The sequence below is a fragment of the Jaminaea rosea genome (genome assembly GCF_003144245.1).
Source record: "Jaminaea rosea strain MCA 5214 unplaced genomic scaffold BDZ90scaffold_14, whole genome shotgun sequence".
NCBI lineage: Eukaryota > Fungi > Basidiomycota > Exobasidiomycetes > Microstromatales > Jaminaea > Jaminaea rosea.
Window position 1 is genome coordinate 359437 of NW_020289988.1, and position 14466 is coordinate 373902.

The 14466-nt window shown below is 58.1% G+C and overlaps 10 protein-coding genes across 10 annotated transcripts; 5 read left to right on the forward strand and 5 right to left on the reverse strand.

Moving 5' to 3' along the window:
* Positions 1 to 270: 270 nt before the first annotated feature.
* Positions 271 to 1766, reverse strand: BDZ90DRAFT_69552 (hypothetical protein). Its single transcript, XM_025509787.1, has one exon. The coding sequence runs from the start codon at positions 1522 to 1524 to the stop codon at positions 373 to 375; it is 1152 nt and encodes a 383-aa protein (XP_025360218.1). The 5' UTR covers positions 1525 to 1766; the 3' UTR covers positions 271 to 372.
* Positions 1767 to 2703: 937 nt separating this feature from the next.
* Positions 2704 to 4146, forward strand: BDZ90DRAFT_275831 (NAD(P)-binding protein; the record flags this gene model as incomplete). Its single annotated transcript, XM_025508903.1, has 2 exons — positions 2704 to 3321; positions 3406 to 4146. 2 exons carry the CDS (start codon positions 2704 to 2706, stop codon positions 3856 to 3858), a joined length of 1071 nt encoding a protein of 356 aa, XP_025360219.1. The 3' UTR covers positions 3859 to 4146.
* Positions 4020 to 5884, reverse strand: BDZ90DRAFT_223174 (HECT-domain-containing protein; the record flags this gene model as incomplete). Its single annotated transcript, XM_025504563.1, has 4 exons — positions 4020 to 4122; positions 4205 to 4557; positions 4633 to 5604; positions 5687 to 5884. The coding sequence occupies 4 exons, from the start codon at positions 5882 to 5884 to the stop codon at positions 4020 to 4022; spliced, it is 1626 nt and encodes a 541-aa protein (XP_025360220.1).
* A 755-nt stretch (positions 5885 to 6639) lies between these two features.
* BDZ90DRAFT_234046 (Ribokinase-like protein) lies at positions 6640 to 8010 on the forward strand (the record flags this gene model as incomplete). Its single annotated transcript, XM_025506873.1, has 2 exons — positions 6640 to 7199; positions 7304 to 8010. The coding sequence occupies exons 1-2, from the start codon at positions 6937 to 6939 to the stop codon at positions 8007 to 8009; spliced, it is 969 nt and encodes a 322-aa protein (XP_025360221.1). The 5' UTR covers positions 6640 to 6936.
* Positions 8011 to 8210: 200 nt separating this feature from the next.
* BDZ90DRAFT_234047 (ribosomal protein S5 domain 2-like protein) lies at positions 8211 to 9306 on the forward strand. Its single transcript, XM_025506874.1, has 2 exons — positions 8211 to 8677; positions 8757 to 9306. The coding sequence occupies exons 1-2, from the start codon at positions 8325 to 8327 to the stop codon at positions 9268 to 9270; spliced, it is 867 nt and encodes a 288-aa protein (XP_025360222.1). The 5' UTR covers positions 8211 to 8324; the 3' UTR covers positions 9271 to 9306.
* Positions 9307 to 9417: 111 nt separating this feature from the next.
* Positions 9418 to 9692, reverse strand: BDZ90DRAFT_208083 (hypothetical protein; the record flags this gene model as incomplete). Its single annotated transcript, XM_025503999.1, has 2 exons — positions 9418 to 9490; positions 9568 to 9692. Coding segments are annotated over 2 exons (198 nt in total), but the record flags the coding sequence as incomplete, so codon positions are not given.
* Positions 9693 to 10139: 447 nt separating this feature from the next.
* BDZ90DRAFT_223191 (hypothetical protein) lies at positions 10140 to 10394 on the forward strand (the record flags this gene model as incomplete). The annotated part of the gene is made up of 1 exon (XM_025504564.1): positions 10140 to 10394. The coding sequence occupies one exon, from the start codon at positions 10140 to 10142 to the stop codon at positions 10392 to 10394; it is 255 nt and encodes an 84-aa protein (XP_025360224.1).
* A 918-nt stretch (positions 10395 to 11312) lies between these two features.
* On the reverse strand, positions 11313 to 12109 carry BDZ90DRAFT_234051 (hypothetical protein). The gene is made up of 3 exons (XM_025506875.1): positions 11767 to 12109; positions 11484 to 11671; positions 11313 to 11383 (listed from the first exon to the last, which is right to left on the reverse strand). The coding sequence occupies exons 1-3, from the start codon at positions 12095 to 12097 to the stop codon at positions 11354 to 11356; spliced, it is 549 nt and encodes a 182-aa protein (XP_025360225.1). The 5' UTR covers positions 12098 to 12109; the 3' UTR covers positions 11313 to 11353.
* A 194-nt stretch (positions 12110 to 12303) lies between these two features.
* BDZ90DRAFT_234052 (hypothetical protein) lies at positions 12304 to 13601 on the forward strand. The gene is made up of 3 exons (XM_025506876.1): positions 12304 to 12881; positions 12959 to 13240; positions 13317 to 13601. Exons 1-3 carry the CDS (start codon positions 12385 to 12387, stop codon positions 13528 to 13530), a joined length of 993 nt encoding a protein of 330 aa, XP_025360226.1. The 5' UTR covers positions 12304 to 12384; the 3' UTR covers positions 13531 to 13601.
* On the reverse strand, positions 13512 to 14440 carry BDZ90DRAFT_234053 (hypothetical protein). Its single transcript, XM_025506877.1, has 2 exons — positions 14367 to 14440; positions 13512 to 14287 (listed from the first exon to the last, which is right to left on the reverse strand). Exons 1-2 carry the CDS (start codon positions 14379 to 14381, stop codon positions 13583 to 13585), a joined length of 720 nt encoding a protein of 239 aa, XP_025360227.1. The 5' UTR covers positions 14382 to 14440; the 3' UTR covers positions 13512 to 13582.
* Between the last annotated feature and the right edge of the window lie 26 nt (positions 14441 to 14466).

A 14466-nucleotide genomic window follows, 5' to 3' on the forward strand; every position in this document is an offset into this window, starting at 1 on the left:
ATCGTTGCAAAGAGAGTAGCAGCCACGCACCCACCCACGCTAAGCCAGATCGCCCATGCAAAGCCAGTATCACCCGCGTAGGCCGTCAGTCCCACAAGCTGGAGCATGGCCGCTTGAAGGACGAGCCAGCCACACAGCGTCGCGAGCCGGTCGAGGATGGCTGCTGAGATCGTGTTGAGGTGGTGGGCACGCGCAGGAGGAGCCCATTCGTTCGCGACAATCTCTCGGTCCTCAGGCTGCGCACTCCCTCCCTGCTCAGCCTTGGTGAGTAGCTCCGTCCCACTCTCCTTGGTCTTGCTCGTCCCCTTGCCGTCTTGGCCGCCATGATGGCGCGCTTTGGTGTCCCGCCACTTCCCCAAAACCCTACCCCATCTACTCTTCCTTGCCAAATCGCTCGGCATCTGCAGCGAGACGGCCGCGACCATGAGCGCCGCCGCTAGAAGGGCTGCAAAGATGCTCACGCTGAGTGAAGCGTACGCTGAGCCCGTCGCGATGCGGTAGGCAAGGGTCATAGCCATTGACTCGGGCTCGGCCTTGGCGTAGAGACTGAGTGCCGAGCTGCTGGAACCGGCGAGGAGCATGGCGACGAGGAGCCATTGTTCGAGAATGTCGCGCGTTTGTTTGGGGGACCATTCGTACTGAGATTTGACGGAGACAGTTGTGTAAGGGGTGGTTTCGCGACCGAGGCCTGCGGCGAGAAGGAGATCGAAGGAGATCAGCAAGGGCAGCGTAGAGCACACGGGCGATCCCCAGCTCACCCGCGTCGGAGGGCCCAAATCTGGGATGCATCAACACCTCCCGCACGTCTTCATCCCCATCGACCGTAGCATACTCGCTCAAGTACGTCGCTTCCCCTCTCTCTCCCGAAGGCGGAGTGAGCCGGAAGACGTACGGATGATGAGGCCCAGTGCCATTCGGTGCGGAGGGAAGAGCGGGAGGGCTAGGCGTAGCGTTGAAGCGGAACCCCTGTTCCTCCAGCGTTGATTCCACCGATGCGTGGCGAGAGTGGTTCAGCTGCTCTTTGCTGACTTCAATGGTCACTTCCACAGGAGGTGGGCGAGTGGAGGCGATGCTGCTCCTTCTCGGTGCGATCTCAGGTGCCGCATCATCGCCTTCCGAAGTCTGATGTGGGGCCGGTCTGTGAAGCGCCAGGTCCTCGATCGAGTGCAAAGACGTTGTATCCTTGTCAACTATCCCAGAGAATGACCCAAATCGGCCTGAGGAGGCAAAAGCTGGCGTGGCATTGTGAGGTAAGAGCCTTGTCTCAGTGCCCCCTCCAATGTCGTCTTGTTTGTCCCTGAATTCGTTAGGGTCAACGCGAGCGTATGTCTGACTCCAAGAGAAGGATCGGCCGGTATCCTTGGCGCCAGGCGATGCCTCTGCCGAGCGAGGTCGCAAGCTAGAGAGAAAGCCTGTGCTGCGACTGGAGGTGACTTGGGGCTGTTCTTCAAATGGCGTCACAGAGCGAGTCCTGCTGCTCGGAGAAGCTGACTTGGCGCTTCGTCGCTTGAGGAGGGAGGACATTGTCGAGTGGTTGGTGAGGCATCAAGGGACGATGAGCCCCTCGGTGGCAACCCACATGCCCCCTCTCCCCAACGACTTGGCCTGTCTACTCATCTTGCAGTGAGGTCAGGGGATCCGAGAGCCGTAGCTCCTTGCCTCTGCATTACTCTCTGAACGTAATGTAAGCTCGGCCCCCCACCCCCGATGAGATGAGCTCTTTCCTATGGATGCGGGGTTGAGGAAAGGAAGAAAGGGTCTGAGCGGTCAGAAGAGCGGACCAGAAGAAGAAAGAGGGGCCCGTGCGGGTCTCTCAACTCAATCAATACGCTGCTGTATCACCAGGCTGCTCCTCATCGTTGCTTTGCATCGCACTCGCTCCTGCCATTGTCACCTATGAGCGATGAAGGCAACGATCTCGAACCACAGCAAACGCGACTATATCGGCCATGACCGTACGCAAGGCGGCGACAGCCGGGCACTGCAGCGTCTGCACATCATCGCTGCCTAGCGTGTGCATTCTGACCGACGACTTCGCGATTGATGCGACCGAGGGCCGAGCATCGTTGAGGTCCACTCGTGAAACACTATCACCCCTGGCCGCCAGAGCAAGCTAGTGCTGATCATTGCCACGGCGTTCAACCTGACTACTTGCAAGAGAGCGAGCTGAGCTTGCCCCAACAAGAGTAGCAGAGGCCGATGTCTCATTACAGCGTCATCGAGAATGCTCAGCATCCTGCACCCAGCACTCAGCACTCACTCAGCGCTAGATCGAGGCGTCCTTGCAGATGCGTAGTGCATGCTGGGTTTTGCCCCCGCATGAGGATTTGAGTTGGCAGTCGAGGGTGTGAGACGTCTCGAAGAGATGGCGAGGGCGCCAGGGTGGAGGATGTACCAGTCGTCTGAGCCCCCCCCCGAGCCCTGTTCCTCGCTTGTCACGCTTTCACTCGAGCTGCTCCCCGCTGAGCAGGCTGTCCGTCCGTGCGAGACAAAAAGTCTCGGTACGACGGGTACGCTTCAGTGGTACACACGCTGCAGTGCGATGCGGGCTCAGCACTGAGGGCCGCAATAGCCGTGTTGTGGCTTCTCCACATGCGAGAAGAAACCCCCGACATTAAGGCTTGCCAACACCTATAAGTTGAGGTACCGGCCCCTCTCATTCTCGCTGCTTCTCAAACACAACAAGCCATTCGATACACCACCATGTCCGCCTCTTCGTCTCCCCTCGTCCTCGTAACCGGCATCACCGGCTTCCTCTCAGCCCACATCCTCGACTCCCTCTTGTCCTCGCCTGAGAACTTCAGTATCAGGGGGACGCTTCGCTCCAAGTCCAAGAGTGACGCCCTTCTCTCGCGCTTCACCCCCGAGCAGCAGAAGCGCATCGAGTTCGTCGAAGTCAAGGCGACCGAGTCTTCGGACCTGACTGAAGCCGTCAAGGGCGTAGACTACATCCTTCACGTCGCTTCGCCCTTCGTTGTCGATGTCGAAGACGTGCAGCGGGACCTCCTCACGCCGGCGACCGAAGGTACTCTCAATGTGCTGCGATATGCCAGCAAGGAGAAGAGTGTCCAGTTTGTCGGCATCACTTCCAGCTTTGCAGCTGTCACGGACATGAGCAAGGGTGGGCCCAACCGCCCTGGCTTCACGTACACGGACAAGGACTGGAACCCGGCAGGCAACAAGGAGGCCATCGAGTTTGGCGGCAAGGGAGGGTTCGCCTACCTGGCATCCAAGAAAGTCGCTGAGGAGGCCGCTTGGGACTTCGTGGAGAAGGAGAAGCCCAGCTTCACCATTAGCGCTTTCAACCCGCCGATGATCTACGTGAGTGCGGCGGCCTCCGATGCAGGCTCCTTTCGAATTCAGCACTGACCCTCGTTCTCGCTGCTCGCTCACTCGCACACGCAGGGTCCACCTCTCCAACCAGGCGTCAAGAAGGCAAACCTCAACACCTCCTCCCAAGCAATCTACGGTCTCATCTCCTCCCTCCCCTCCATGCCTGCCGACCAACTCCCCCTCTTCGTCCACGCCCGAGACGTGGCTGATGCTCACGTACGCGCCATCTCCAAGCACTCTCGCGGAGCTGCCGGTCGACGCTTCCTGCTCTGCGGCGGCAAGTTCAACTGGGCCCTCGCGGTACACTACATCGCTGAACGCTTTCCCGAGTTGAAGGAGCGTCTGCCCAAGGGATGGGAAGAGAGCAAGCCCGATGAGAAGGCACTCAACGAGGAGATTGCGAGCATTGATACCAGCCCGACGGAGGACGTACTGGGGATGCAGTTCAAGGGGTGGCAGAAGACGCTCGAGGAGACGATTCAGAGGCTTTTGGAGCTGGAGAAGTCGGAGGGATGGGAGAAATAGGCGCGTATGCAGTGATCACGGCTTGCAGAGGTGTTTGTCTGTTGATTTGTGCTTCTATTGGCAGGGGTAGAAGTAGGAATGGTACAGCGCCTTGTACACAAATGCTCGGGATCGTCTTTGCCGTTGTGATCTGGCCCTCTCCTCTTCCCCGCCTTGACTGGTCACGCGAAGCCGAATCCCTCTTGTGCCTCGGTGACCGCGAGAAGAAGGTTGCGCTTGAGCTCCTCGAAGGTACTATACGACGGCATGTCCAGCTGATTGAAGCTGCGCGGGCGCGGAGGCGTGGGCGATCAAGTCAGTAATGCAAGTGGTAGATCATCATCTCGCTGCCCCTTTGCCTACTCACCAGGTATGCGCCGACGGTAGCCTGTCCTCTCCCGGAGCCTTATGCACGCTCATTCTCTGATCGCCACTCACCCCTTGCAGATGCGCGAATCCCTCTAATGGCACCTTACTGGTGCCCGTCACAAACTGCAGCAGCTTCGCCCTCGTCTCCTGGTCGAAGGAGCGGACCGCCCTCCAGAACCATGAAACGACGGCGTCTCCTTGGCTGTAGCCGTGTAGCTCGGTGTTGTTGCGCCACTCATCGACGTCTATGTCCGGCAGACCAGAGATGAGGAGCTCGAGCTCCGTCTCGGAGAAGATGCGGATGAGCGAGGTGGGGATGATATCGTGGAATCCTTCGAGGAAGGCGTCGATCTGCGTGTGTGATGAGGGTGAATTGGGTCAGCTCTGCTTTGCAGCTGAATTCGATTCGTCTCGCGCCCCACGTACCTGCTTGCGGATCGACGCAGTCAATCTCTGCTCCGTCACCAGCCTCACATACTCCTGTTTGTTCTCGTCCGTTACCGCAATGTTCGCCCCATCCGGCTTCAGCTCGATCACCTGCGTCTCTCCAAACTCCTCGTTGTCTACGCTGAAGGTCAGATCGAGTACATCCGTAATCGAATTTTGCAGCATCCACTCGAGGGACTTGAAGTATTCCGGATCTACGGCCTCGAGGTCACGATAATCTACTGCTTTGCCGAGGATATGCTTGTAGAAGGATCGAGTGAAGTAAGCATCCAGTAGTCGGCCATCGTAGATTGCCTTGCCTATAACTCTGCCCACGAACTTGAAGAAGGCGAGATGGTCCGGATTGACCGCTGACGCCCTGTTGGGCTGGTAAGTGGTCCGATCCGCAGCACATGGAGCAAAGAGCGCATAATCCGGATTAAACATGGCCCTCGCCAGCACCTGGAACCATTCCCTCGTCACTCCCCCGGCATCCACCCCTTCCTCGTTGTAGAAGCGCACGTTGAGCTTCCCATGCTTGATCTCTGGGCCCGAATGGCGCGCAAAGTAGTGGAACGAATCCGCAAAGACGTATTGTCTTCTTACGCTGAGGTTGAGCGAAGTGTAATGCTCTCTACGGCCCTTGTGGAGTTGTTGGGTGAAGTAGTTGCGCTTGTTGTCGAAGTCGAGGACTTTGGGATTGTGAACTAACAGGCTAAAGGAGCCGGACATGAGCGAGGGGTTGGCCCGAACCATCGTGTTGAGGATCTTGCGGTGCCGCTCTGTGAAGGTGAAGAAGTTCTCTGTCATCTTCTCGCGAGGCGTCTTAGGTGGTGAGGTGCGCATGGCGTCTGTGCCTGCGCCCAGTGGTGAGGCTGAGCCCCGTACTGAGGTGTTGGCGCTTCGACCGCTACTATCCAGCGCTGAGGCTGCGTCTGGTGTTGCGACGTGCTTGGAGACGACCATGAGGGACTGCAGACGCGAGCGGGGGTGCGAAAGCATAGGGTGAGCGTAGTCCTGCGACCCTTCGTTGTCGTCACGACGCTCTACTCACCTCGATCAAGGGCAACAATATCATCGCCGCGCTCGAATCCTCCTCCATCCTACTCAGACTCTCGCTCAATTTATCCCACAATCCATCGAAGCTCAAGCTTTCATAGATGGAGACTAGTCTCTCCTCATCTTCCTTCTTTCTCTTCGACTTGTCTGCCTCTGCCGTCTCGTTTTCAGCTTTGCGGATCTCGTCCTGCATGGCTTGAGATGAGGAAGGGCCGGCCCCGTCGCCAGAGGTGGCTGGCAATCTCGTTGACGAAGACGATGAAGGACCTGCCCCGTCGATGTCGCCCATGACTGCGTCTGATGAGCCGCCGCCGCCCCCTGAAAGGGACTCAACTGCGCTGAGCAGCCCCATCGAGCTGCCGAAGGGGTTGCCATTGGACGGGCCTGCGCCGCCGAGAGTGAAAGGCGCAGCTGCGGAGGAGGATGATGCTGATGCTGCTGATGACGACGACGATGATGATGATGCGCCTGGGAGACCTAGTGAGACAGCTGCTGCTGCGGGTATCACGATGGGGGGCATGCCTGAGCCAGAAGCGAGAAATGAAGGCAGAGAGGGTGGATGAGAGCCGCGAGGCGTGTCGTCGCCATCGTCGCTAGGTGGATCTCTGCGGCTGCGGGATGACAGATCAGGACGTAATTTGTCAGCTTTCAGTCGTACATTCGGGATCCAGTGCGATTCACAGCTCGTACGTACTCTGCCATGGTAAGCTCTCGACTTGATATCCGGCGAGAAGGTAGTGGTAGCGAGCAAAGCAACACTCAGTGTGAGCCTCCCGGGAGTCCAAAGAGAGGCGGAGGGCGGGCAGGCGGAGGTGGACCAAGGCGAGAGTGGAGCCGAGGCCGGCCAACCAAGTCGACGACGCTCGAGCCCGCCCTATTGGCAAAGTCACGCTGTGCTGCAAAACAACGTCACTCCTCGCCACACGATGTGCCCTCGACGATGTCGAATAATGACGCTATGTGAAGAGCATCTTTGGTACTGCGAGGATGCAACATCGTCGTGCACCCATGGTACCCCCGTCTCCTCGCGTGGCAGCTCTTCTCCAAGGCCCCGTCTGAAGATCGTCGAGCCTAAAATGGCCCTCTCTAGCTGCTCCAGCTGCTCACCGTTCCGTCCCACGCCCAACTGTGCGTCATCCTCCACTCCCACAAGGGTCCAGCTCGACATTCAACATTCGCACACGCACGAGTTGAGAGCGAGTTGATCCCCCCCATCCCTCCTTTCCATCCTAACAGTTCCACAAAATGGCCCAATCAACCTCTCGCGCCCTCCTCAATGAGGTCAAGCAACTCATCCCGCCTCTCAGCGACAAGCTTCACAAAGGCCAATCTGGCCGAGTAGGAATCGTAGGCGGATCGCGAGACTACACGGGCGCTCCCTTCTTCGCAAGCATGTCCTGCATGCGCTTCGGCGCTGATATGAGCCATACAATTTGTGAGCCTGAGGCAGGGAATGTGATCAAGACTTACAGCCCGGATTTGATCGTTCATCGTCTACTGGGAGAGGGGTGAGTGAACGCGCGCGCCACAGAGAGAGGCCAAGCCGCAACCGGGCTAGAGCGGGCGCTGATAACAACAAGCGCTGCTCCGTACGCTCCCCCCTCACTCTTAGTCGTCCCCAAGCCGACATCCGCAAGGACCTCGAAGGTGTCTTCGCCCGTCTGCACTCCCTCGTCCTCGGTCCAGGGCTTGGTCGTGACGAACACATGCAAAGTTGCGCCCGAACTGCCCTCGATCTGGCGCGCAAGAACGACATCTGGACAGTCGTGGACGCCGATGGGCTCTGGCTCGTAGCCAATCACCCAGACGTCGTCAAGGGGTGGAACAAGGTGGTTCTCACGCCCAATGTGGTCGAGTTTGGCAGGCTGTGCGATGCGGTCAAGGTGGATGCGAAGAAGGACCCAGACACGGCGGCTAAGCAGCTTGCTGCTGCCCTTGGTGGGCCCATCATCTTGGAGAAGGGGAAGGACGATCGTATTACGAATGGGGAGGAGGTGCTCATCTGCTCAAGCCCCGGTACTCTGAAGCGCGCTGGTGGCCAGGGAGACATTTTGTCGGGCACCTTGGGCTGCTTGCTTGCATGGGCCAAGATCTTCCACAATGGGGAGGCTCGTGCTGCAGGCGCGCCTGCACCTGCGCCCGAGACGATTCCCGAGAAGAGGCTCTTGCTACTGGCAGCGTACGGTGCTGCAGAGACTGCCAGACGATGTAGTTATCAGGCGTATCAGAAGAAGGGAAGGGCAATGCTGGCTGACGACCTGCTGCCGGAGGTGGGGCCGGCTTACGAGCATCTGTTTGGGGACAAGAGCGGGAACTGACTGCCCAGGAGGGGTGCATTGTAGCTATTGTGTATCGTATCGTCAAGCTGCATCATGCTACGCTGAGGCATTCGATCATCGTTTGACTGGCGTGAGCTTGGTTGAGGATCCCAACTTCGTGGAGGCGGAAACGCGAGTCTGACGGACAGGCGGAGAGGCGGACGCAGATTGCGACTTCAAAATTGAATTCAGAAGAAGCATCGCCATCTCATCTTCTCGCCATCCTCACCGCCGCCTTCATCCTAGGTTTGTGGCAGGCTCGCAGGAATTCACTCCTCACGAATCTCGACAAATTACCCTGCTATCTCGCCCGCGATGTCCCGCAACGAAATCCTCAGCCCTTCTCTCCTCCGAATGGACGGTCGCCGCCCATACGAGCTGCGATCGCTTGAGTTGCACTTCTCCCCGCATCTTGTCGCCTCCTCCTCCTTCTCTTCGTCGTCGCGCAACTTCGCGTCCTCCTCCTCGACACTCGAGCAGCCCGACGGATCAGCTCGCCTCGTTCAAGGCTTGAATGATGTGACCTGCTGCGTCTTTGGGCCTAGGGATGGGAGTGGTGGAGCAGCTGGTGGTAGTGGGGAAGGAGCCTCGATCGAGTTCGAGGTATTGAATGAGAATGCCAGCCAGGTGGGACAAGAAAGAAGAGCAAACAGGGCGAGGAATGATCGGTGAGCTCCGGAAATCTGCAGCAGCCTTCCCCTCTTCGGTCGCAGCAGCTGACCACCCTACCCCCATCTTGCACGCCAGGCGAACCCAAGAAACCACCTCTGCCCTCACCAGTCTTTTCACCCCAATCCTCTCTCTGCACCTCTACCCACGCACGTCAAGCATCCTCGTCTCCCTCCTCGTAACATCAAGCGATGGGTCTCTCCTCTCCACATTGATCAACGCAGCCACTCTCGCCCTCGTAGCCGCAGGAGTACCAATGAAGGACTATTGTTTGGCCACGACCGTCGCCTTTCATCCGCCGCTCAAGAGCTCGCATACAGGAGGAGAGGATCCGGTACTGCTGGACCCTACGAGTGCAGAGGAGAATGATCTGCCGCACTTGACGGTGGCTGTCACGCCGAGGGATGGCAATGTAGGACTTAGCACGCTCGATGCGGGGAGGGGGAAAGTGCAGGGTGACCGAGTGGTGCAGGGTCTCAAGGTGGCAGTAAAAGTGGTGAGCGGAGCACTGCTCGATGAAGTGGAGATGGCCGTCAAGGGGTGGGCGAAGGGGCTGAGGGACGCGGGACTGGAGGGAGCCAGGCGGTCATAGAGGGTCCACGCAATAGCACATCGTTCGATGTCCCCATTCACGCCCCAGTCCACAACCCATCTAGTCTGCATGCCATCAGTGTCATTGGTCCATCGCTCGCTTTTTTCTCTGTGCTCAGAAGAAGGAGCCACCGCCACCACCGGCTCCCTGCCTTTGCGAACCGATCTGCTGCATCTGCTCCCCGACCTTGGTGTTGACCGCAAAGAACTTGGCTACGCAGCTGCACGCGAGCGGGTCAGAGGGAAGTCAGTCATGATTGGAAGGCGAGGCAAGAATGAAAATGAGGAGCGCACCCACCGATCAATGCAGACGCTCTCTCCCTTGTTCAGGTCTGCCTCGAGGTATCGCGTTGAGATGCACTTGGCGTGGCATGAGTTGACCAGCTTGTTGAATGTGTCCGTGATCATGTCGAGCTGCCCAGCATCAACGACAAGAAAGGATTGCATGAAGTGAGCGGTTGTCCACCAGTTGCGCAGCACCATCTGCACCTCGCGCGCTTGCGCTCGAACTCACCTCAGTGGTAGCTGCCTCAAGCTGAGGGGAAAGCCCGCCGCTCGCACCCATTTGTGCCGGCGCGGATTGCTGTGATGAACCGCCGAAGCCAAAGACCATTGTGTGTGTGTGAATTCAAGCTGAAGATTGTCTGGAGGTGGTGATAATGAGAGCAAGTGGAAATCTCAACCTGGTCGAGCGACCTCCGCTTTCTCAGACTGTCGGAGCGGAGCCGCGCCGATCCAGTCGATGGAGATGGAGATGGAGGTCGATGCGAGATGCACACACGCCGCCGCCTTTGCCATCAAGCAATCCAACACTTGTCACCACTTCTCCCCTCGTCTCTCCTCAACGACCCTCTCTACAGCCTCCTCTCCATGTCCACAGACCCCACCTCTTCCTTCATCGAGTCCGCAGCATGGACATCCACCGCTGAACCCACGGCGGACGAGGTCATCGAAAAGCAGAATCTCATCAAGGAGATCCTCTCGAGTCAAGAGTCACTCAAGGCTCTCGTGACTAGGGTGCAAGGGGTTCAGGCGGATTGCACCAAGGCAGAGGCCGATAATGAGATGCTGCAGAGTTATGTTGAGAGCGTCACAAAGAGTCTGGCTGCCAAGGGGGCACAGTGAGATGTTACGGGATTGGGGTGGAAGTTGGGGAGATGGGGAGATGTGTCATGCTCATCCTCCCATCATCAAGGGCAATATCAGGGTGTCTCCAAGAAGCTGCCATCAAGCTCAGCCCAAGTGCCCATGGCTGTCACTATCACAACCATCGTCAACTCGGCTCAGGTCCCCCCGCTCCCAGCTCACAAGGCTCAGCTCATCTTCGACGTGCAGGCCACCTCTATTGCTTCACAACGACAGCATTCGCCGATGCTCGATGCGTCAAGGAGAGGCCCAGCCATCATCAATGTTGAAAGGGCGAGAGTGAGGGCTCAGAAAACAGGCGAAAGGGCACCAAAGACAACGGCGAAGAAAACGGGATAGCTCGGAAGAGCTCACCGAGGGTCATCTGGTCCTACCGTCGCTTGCCCCATGCGAAGTCATCGCGGCTAGCAGCCTTGCTGTAGGCTCAAATGGCTCGCATCAGCTTGCGATGCAGCTCGGCCAATGACGTCGAAGCAATGCGGCCATGTTGCGTTTGGGCATTGCCGAAGAGGATGCTGAGGAGTCGCCATTCGCTGGCGGACGCAAGCAGAAGGTGTAGATTGCGCCAAAGAAGGGCTCGATCAGGTCGAAGCGAGTGTTCCAGCTGTCGAGATGACATTGACACGGAGGCCCTTGATTGTCAGCGGCCAGAGTGTCAATACACTGCGGAAAGGCAGATTCAGTAGAAGCGATGTCTGCTCGTCACATGGTCTTCTTGGACTCTCTGCTCATCAAAGCTTTGACTCGCTGTAGTCCTCGCCGCCAACATCACTTTCACTGTGCCCATTTCCCATCACCACGCTGTCTTGCGGTTCAATCCTCTCTGTGCTGATATCAAAAATGCTGTCATTTGCAGGATGAAGCGCGCCTCTATGACCACTATCTCATCGCAATGACCTGTCCTGGTTCTGTCCTGTCCAGTCCCGTCCAGCTGTGTTCTACGCTGACTCCTCCGTCTCCTTCGGTTGCTGTGAGCGCCGTGCAAATGTATCATGGACTTGTGGTTAGCTCGCTCCTCTCTCTCTCCTCCTCGGATTCCTCGTCTCCCATCCTTCGCCCGACGCTCACCTTGAAGAACGCATTCCTCCTCTCTTTCCTCAGCTCTCTCCAGTCAGGCTGGTTCTCATCTCCGCCACCTGCAGCGAGGGGCAAACCCTCCTTGTACGGTCCAGTGAGCGAGTCGCCCGCTGCTCTGAATGTTCCCATGAGGGTGCCAAGAGCCAAGCAGCTACCGAACATCATGGGGACGGAGCGCGCTGAGGGCGAAGGGAAGTGGGGAGTGGCATCGAAGTCAGCTTCCGCGTTATGGAGGGCAAGGCTATCTTCCTTCGATCGCATCACGCCCACTCACCTTGAGCACCAGCAACGAATCCCGCCGCACACCCGCCAGCAGCAGCATTCATGGCCCCGTCCTCCTGCCTGACATTAGCTACCATTGCATCGGTGAAAGCGAACGTTCCCGCCGCGGCCGTGAAGAAAGCCACGGTAGATCCTGTTCTCGTGAAGATACCCAACGCACCACGGTCGTGCTTTCCCAAGCTGTTCTGCACCGCTGATACGAAAGTGCCCGCTGCCAACCCGGTAAGAGCGGCTGACATTCCCGCATTTACTGACGACTTTTGAGTGTAGTGTGAGGCGGGAGCGTCGAGCTTCTCGCGCTGCGCCGCGGCGTTGGACGACATGATGGACGGAGGGTGGAGTGATGGTGGGAGTGATGAGGAATCGGAAGGTGGAAGCGTTGCGGGGACGCACGATGGACGGCTCGTCGGCCATAGCCACGAGGCAACTGAGTCGCCCAAGTCGACTCGACTCGAGAGGCGCGACTCGGGCCCGATTGGGCAGAGACGGAAGGCGAGTCGAGAGAGAGAGATTGAGCAGCCACTTTCCATGACTCTCAATCTCACACATCATCGTCGTCGTCGTCATCATCACCACGACATAGCATACACCCACCTCGCACCTCGGAGCAATGGCATCCCTTACGGCCAGCGTGGCCAGACGGGCCTTCTCGCAGTTTGCGCCCGCGAGCACAAGCGCAGCCGCAGCCACGGCCACCACCAGCGCAGCCTCCTCATCCAGCGCAGCTCCCGCTCCTCCCCCGCCACAACAACGCATCCCTAATAACATTCCTCCGCGCCAAAAGGCAGACCGACTCAAGGGCAAGGCTCGCTGTGTTATTCGCAGCCATGTCGGCTCCACACCCCTCCTCGTGCCCCCTCAGGCCTCCTTCGAGTTCCTCTGTTACCCACCGCACACTAACCCGACGAAGAGTATGCCAAAGACCCTCTTCTTTGCCACGTCCGTCCGGGTAAAAGGACCGCTGGGAGAGATGTTGGTGCCGCATTTCGACCAAATCGCTATCAGGAAGGCCGAGGAACAAGGCAAGGCTGGGAGTAGCAAGGGGAATGAGGCAGAGGAGGGGTATGTGACATGGAATGTCCAAGCGGGGACACCGCGGAAGGATGGGTGAGTGCGCGATGCGTGTCCAGTGACAATCGCAATCACAAAGAGCTTACCCTTGGACACCCTTGTTCTGCTCGCAGGCACAACTACTTGAACGGTCGATGGGGTCTCACTCGGCAGCTCCTGTACAACGCCGTCAAGGGAGTAACGGAAGGTCACTCGATCGTGCTGCGCCTCGTCGGTGTAGGGTACCGGGCTACGGTAGAGGACGAAGACAGGCATGTCGAGTCTGATCTTGAGAAGTGGTTCAAGCCAGGTACGAGGACCTTCTTCGTTTCCAAGGTACAGGAGGAGGCGTACAGGAACATGTTGGCGGCGGAGAGGGAGAAGAAGGAGCCGTGGAAGAGGTTGGCGTTGAGACTGTGAGTGCGCGAGCGGGCGGTGCGTCGACGATTTTCGTCATTCAAAGCTGACTCACCCCCTCTTGTCCTCCAACAGTGGCTACTCCCACCCGGTGCTTATGACGATCCCCCGCGGTATCACGGCATCGACACCCACGCCGACCCGCATCGTACTCAAGGGCGTAGACATTCAGCAGCTCGGCCAATTTGCAGCCAAGCTGAGGGCATTCAGGCCGCCAGAGCCGTACAAGGGCAAGGGTGTGTTTGTCAACGATGAGCAGATCAAGCTGAAGAGCGCCAAGAAGAAGTAGAGCGCGCAATTTCGGGGCGCACTCGTAGTAATATCATTTGCGTTGTACATGATTATACGGCGAGGCCCAAGTCCTCTTCATTTTCATCGCCCATGCTTGCTGGTACGCCCGGGTATGTGATGCTGCTTTGCGCTGGCTGGGCGTCGCTCGATCCAACGGAGGCATCGTCTTGCCGGCCGTGAGCTCCTGTCTCGGCCCTCTGTGTCGCCGATGCTCCACCCTCCATCGCAGCTCGCTCTTGACCATCGACCGTCTCCTTCAAACCCTTCTTCTTGCCTCTGTCCCTCCTCTTCTCCCCCCTTTTGATAGCCGCCCGTCTTTCAGCAATCTCCTTCCTATCCCTCTTGATCACCCTCTCCTGCAACTTCTTGATCGTCCCACTGACCGCCACAACATGTATTCTCACGGGCATCGTCTCCCTCCTCGTCGTACTTCCTCCCTTTCCCGTTTCGCCTTTTGTCACCACATTGACTTCAAGGCGGCCAATCAAGCTTACCCCACCCCTCACCGTCTCTGCTCCTGTACGCGCGCAACGCAGGATGACCAAGCGGGTGGAGTCCGAGGTGTACTTGACGCTGAGCGAGGACGAGGAGGAGAGGGCGCCGCTGGTCGTTGGACCAAAGTGTGTGAGGAGCGAGGAGCGGATAGATTGGAGTAGAGAGGTGGGCGGAATGGATATGGATGTGCTCGAGGAGGGATCGGATGGGGTAGGGAGAGGGGAGGTGGGAAGGTCTAAAGAGAGGAGAAGCCAACGATTCTGCGGGATGAGGAGGAAGAAGAGTCAACTTAGTGAACACGCCCAATTGAGTCTGTAGTCTGTCAATGCAGCTACTTACCTTGAAGCGGACCATCACTTGAAGCTTCGTAGTCGCTATCGTGTCATCTGATTGTTTGTACAGGACAAACGGAGGAGTGCAAGATGCAGCCTCGCTCCCA